General features: G+C 55.4%; 2 protein-coding genes across 2 annotated transcripts in view; both read right to left on the bottom strand.

Annotated features, from left to right (window-relative positions):
- The window catches only part of RAD18 (RAD18 E3 ubiquitin protein ligase), a 54,107-nt gene extending 53,707 nt beyond the window's left edge, over positions 1-400 (bottom strand). Inside the window, exon 1 of the mRNA XM_009633819.2 lies at positions 148-400. Within this exon, the coding sequence (XP_009632114.2) occupies positions 148-400 (253 nt within the window). The remainder of the gene's footprint in view (positions 1-147) is intronic.
- Positions 401-448: 48 nt separating this feature from the next.
- The window catches only part of SRGAP3 (SLIT-ROBO Rho GTPase activating protein 3), a 96,287-nt gene continuing 91,842 nt past the window's right edge, over positions 449-4,893 (bottom strand). Inside the window, exon 24 of the mRNA XM_035889464.1 lies at positions 449-564. Coding sequence (XP_035745357.1) covers positions 449-564 — 116 coding nt within the window. The remainder of the gene's footprint in view (positions 565-4,893) is intronic.

Raw genomic sequence — 4,893 nt, 5'->3', positions numbered from 1 at the left:
CGCTCGGGGGGGCTGCCGGGCGCGGCGAGTCCCCAGCGCCGAGTGCATCTACCGGGCGCTTTCGGTGCCTGCCTCGCCCCTCTCTCATGCACCCGCGGAAGTTCCCTCCTAGCACTGACCTCCCCACCGGAGCGAAAGTAACGGCACCCATCTCCGTCTGTCTGTCCCCTCCGGTGAACCCCCGCGGACAGGGCAGGGACGCGGAGTCCCCGGCACAGGGATCAGTGGTTCGCACCGGTGAGGAACGAGCGGTGTCACCGAGCGACGCCATAACCTGGGTGAGGGTCTTCACCCGTCCCTTCCAGGAAGGGTTCACGTAAAAACCACCCGGGGCACGGCGTCGGTGAGATCGGGAAAGACGGCCCCACCAAAACCCCCGCCTGCGATTGACCTGCGCCATCGCCGCGCGGTCCCGGCTCCCGTTCCCGTTTCTCCGTATAGGTGTTCGTCAGCCCTTTGCTATGGGAACGACCTTCTGCACGGGGCTCTGCTGGGTTGCCGTGGAAATGGGCATCGTCACCATCATCACCATCGCCGCTGCCCTGGGCACGGCCAGATCCCGCGCTTTGAATTCCACAGAGGGGACAGCACAAAAATCAGGCTAAAAATACACGGCCTTGTGGATGAAAAACAAAAACAAAGAAAAAAGTGGCAGGTAGCAACGGTCATGGCTGAGTACCGCCGGTGCGGTTTCAGGAGGTTTAATAATTGCCGGGGAGTTTGGGGGAACTTCGCACCTGGCAAAACAAATTGCGCTGCCATTTAGCGAGGCCCGCGCCAAGGCTCTGCCGCCGGCGCTGACGCGGCGCCCGTGGCACACGGTGCTCGCTGAAGGCCAACGACCGGTACGCCCCACGCTGCACATTAGGAATTCTCCTGTTGATTAGGTTTGTTGCAACCGAGGTTTTTACCCGCGCGCGCACACGCAGAGCCTATTTATCTATTCTATACATCAGCCCAATGCCTCGCTTTGCCTCCTGCAGTCACAGGTTTGTTCGAAGCCCTTCATTTTGTAGCTCTGGTGACCCCGATGGGCCGTTATCTGAAAACCATGCACACGTGTGCCTGATTTTTCCTGTAAGATGGGGTTTTGTAGCAGTGTCATTTCCACAGTCTTGCTCCGGATTTGTGCTGGTCTGGGTTTTGAATCGGGTAAAATAAAAAGTCAGGCTCCATGACCTGGCACTCGGCAACTCTCACACGTACACTGAAGGTACCCCCGAGCCACGCGGGGGAGGAGGGCGGAAGAAATGATCGTAATGGTCTCTGCTGGCCTTACGCGTTCTCAATCTCTGAATTTATGTATTTGAATGGGTGAGATTACTGGCTGACACTTGCCGAAAGCTCTAGAATTTACAGAATCATTTCCTTGCCATTTAAGCGCCCATTCTTTTCACTTTAAGGAGTCCGTTTCTGCTGCTTTCTCTGCGAGCTGTGAAAAATTAATGTAGTGATCTCTTCTGCTTCTTTTTCAGGTTTCTGTTTTTCCCCTTCCCTCAGGCACGCTGCAGATCTTGTCCCAGGTTCACACGCTGCCTGGCATGAGCTTACTGGTCGGCAATTAACCCCCCCTCCCCAGGAACGGGGACGTGTGTTTCATTACCACAGCAACACGTTTGTGTTTTATTTGGGTAGACCGATGAACAGCAAAGGGCAGTGAGTCTATAGCCAAGCACCATCCACACAGGCTGCTACTGAATAAAAAGCAACTTAAACTATTTCCACAATAACAGCACCATATAAAAAAAAAAGAAAAAGAAAAACCTCTGCTTTCACCTGAATGCTGTAGGACTCAGGAGCTAGAGAGCATCACCTTCTCGGGCTGCGCAGCCAAATTCCGCCCTTGGCCGGCAGCGAGCGGTGAGGCAGAATGCTCCCGCCTGCTCGAGCGCGATGGGCCGAGGGGGCTGGAGCGGCGTCCTGGGAGGTGGCAGCGGGGCTGGGTGAGACGGAGGTCAGAGCTCTCATCCCGGCTGCTATTGCCGCTCATCCGCCAGAGAAAAATCAGGCTCGGGATCAAAGCAGCCGGAGGATTTCACAGGGGCGGAGCACGGGAGCGTCTGTAAGGGGGTGCTGGGTCAGCCCTGCAGCACCCGTTATTTTTTGTGAACACGTATAAATCGTGGTGCGATTCACAGACCCGAGGCAGCAGAGGCTGATTCAGAGGCGCTGGCTTTGCTTCACGTCATTAGCTGTTGGCTAAAAGCCTCCGGTTTAACGATGGTCCCACCGCCCCGCTGCCGCCTCTTGGCCAGCAAAGCGCAGCAGCCTCGTGCGCTGCAGGGCAGCCAGCGACGCCGAGGGCTTCGGTCGCTGCCTTCCAAGCCCAAAAGACAACAGGGAAATGCTAATAACCTTTCATTAGTCAAAGCGTTCACAGCCCCTCTGCTGAAACGTGTTTATCCCCCCGGCAGAGGTCACACTGGCAGGTAACACCGCACCAAGCTGCTGTCAGCTCCCTTCTGCTGCTAGTTATCCGTGCCATGGGCCCAGCAGGAGCTGGCCGTTTCACACAGAAATGCCTTGAAAGCACAAAGAAAATATTTTCTTTTTTTCAGTCTACTTCAATGTTTTTAGGCCAATGTAAATCAGTGGGAAAAAAATCTTACCATTTGACAGAGCAGCATGGAAACTTCCATGAAAAAGCTGTTGGAGTGAGCAGCTGAAGGAGCCAGAAATAATATTTAAACATTCTCTTGAACTGTTTTGAGACAGACACGATGAGTAAAATCACTCCAGGCATCTCATAATAAACCGATGCTGATCGAGTTGGACCTGACCCGCGGGCAGCGTGAAATGCCAGTGACTGCCCGACAGGCAGCCCGGGGAGAGGAGGCAGCAGACGAGCCCATCGCAGCCCGCGCTCAGGACAGGGACACAAATTCAAATAATAAGCCATCGATGAATTAGCCTTTGCTGGTTTTGGTCTTCTGCCACAGCAGATGCTTGCTGACGCCTGAGCGCCCTTGTTCTGGCACATGCAGGTCCCTCCCATTTGGACACGGCTGCTGGTCCAATATGTGTTATGAAAATCGTGGGTAATCTCAGCAGCTCTGAGCTACTCCCATATAAAAGCTATCAAGCTGATAAGCCGCGCACCGTCAGACGCATTGGCAGCTCTGGAATATTTTCCATTCTATTTGATCATCTCCAACAGCTTACTCTGTTGCCAGCTCTTCGGTTCAGCGTCCCTGTGTGGCTGCCCGGCTCTCAGCCAGGGGCCAATCCCTCGTTTTTCCCTCCAGAAAAAGCTGACCAAAACCAATTCACCTGCTTACAGAAAAGCAAGGATGCCACGTGCTTTTGCAAAGCAGGACCAGCGGAAAGGCCCCACAGGTAGCGTCCAGCACCAGGAAGGCAGCGCAAAGACCCTTGGTATCTCTGCGTGAGATTACTTTACCTTCCAGGGCTAAATTCCTTCTAGTGCCTCCCCGTGCGGTTATTCCGCGCCTCTGGGTGCACACAACATCCACTGCTCTGTACTCGCCCCCGCAAGAGCTGCAGGGAAGGTAGCGGACAGTAGGAAACAGCATTTGCATTCTCCTGCAGAGGAAAAATGGGTGAAATAGGCGAAATACGAAGGCAAAAAAGTCGATCCACTGATTGAGGCGTCTCTCAGGCAGCATTCCCGCTCTCCCGCACAGATTTAGCCTTTTTCAGCTGAAGGACTTGGGAGCAGAGTTTGGATGCAAATTGCTCGTAGCCTCGTGTGCCGAGAGTCTGCAGATTTGCCACCAAAATGCTCATCGCCGGGACTTCTTGCTTTTGCTGAAGATTATGTCTGGTTTATTCTGCTGCTGTATTTACCATTTCACTGACGCCCTCCCCGGGTCCTGCATATTAAGTGGTTCTCAGCCTCGGCGGCGCTGGGGTGGCAGAGCCCCTCTGCTCCGTCCCCGCTGTCGGGGGCTGCTCCCCAGCCAGGGGCGGGTGCCCCCGCGCTGACACCAAGAGCGGCACCGGGCAGGGAAAAAATGCAGCGGTGCATGATGCTGCGACTGGGAGGGGGGAACCCTGCCCGGGGGTCAGATTGGCTGGAGATCCTGTAAATCCCTAAGGTAAGGTCCATGGAAATCAATCTCTGTTGTGCAGCTGCATTTTAAATACTCACAGCAACCACAGGAACATCCCCTCTGCCACAGAAACACTGACTTGGAAAGAACTTCAGTGTCAGGACATACACGTCCTAGTTCTTTTCGTGCCAAGAAGCTCATTTTCCGAAAAGACCCTGAACCCTCAGGCTGAGGAATCCCTGCTGGCAGCCCCAGCCTTCCTGCCGCGGGCACGGGGACTCACGCAAGTCTAAACGGAGACACAGACCCAGAACGTCCAGAACCGAGAGCGCCATGCAGGAAAACAAGAACAAAACTCAGGTAAGACAGACCATTAAAGATTCAGCACAGAAGTGCTTTAGCCCAGTTCCCTGCCGGGTGGTACTGGGCAGACTGGCGCAGCCCCAGTGCTCCTGCGGGGAGGCGGGCAGGCTGGGGCCAGCAAAGGGTGGGCAGGGAGCCCCTCCTGCCCCCGCTGCGCCGGCCAGCCGGGCCCATCAAGGCTTTAAACCAAGTGAGCAAAGTTAGAAATGGCGCAGAGAAGCGCTGCCAGAATGGGAAAGGGCGGCTTGGATGAAAAAGTGTCTCGAGGGTGGTTTAGCTGTCAGCTCACCAAAACATCTCCTCGCACTTTTTGTAAGACAAACCAAGCATAACACGATTTCCCAGGAGCTTGCCCGTGCACGTCCTTAAACCTAAAGGGTGCAAATCCTCAGCTCTGTCACTGCACTCGCTGCCAGTCAGCACTGCCCTGGGGAAGGCCCCGACACCTCCGCGGGCGGGCAGGGGGGGCCAGGAGGGCACGGCCAGTGCCGCCCGAGGCTGCCCCACCGGGCACGCT

The sequence above is a fragment of the Egretta garzetta genome, unplaced genomic scaffold (assembly GCF_000687185.1).
Source record: "Egretta garzetta isolate BGI_Z169 unplaced genomic scaffold, ASM68718v1 scaffold332, whole genome shotgun sequence".
In the NCBI taxonomy this organism is placed as follows: Eukaryota; Metazoa; Chordata; class Aves; order Pelecaniformes; family Ardeidae; genus Egretta; species Egretta garzetta.
Note: the sequence above shows the minus strand (reverse complement) of the source record. Positions and strands in the feature narration are given on the sequence as shown.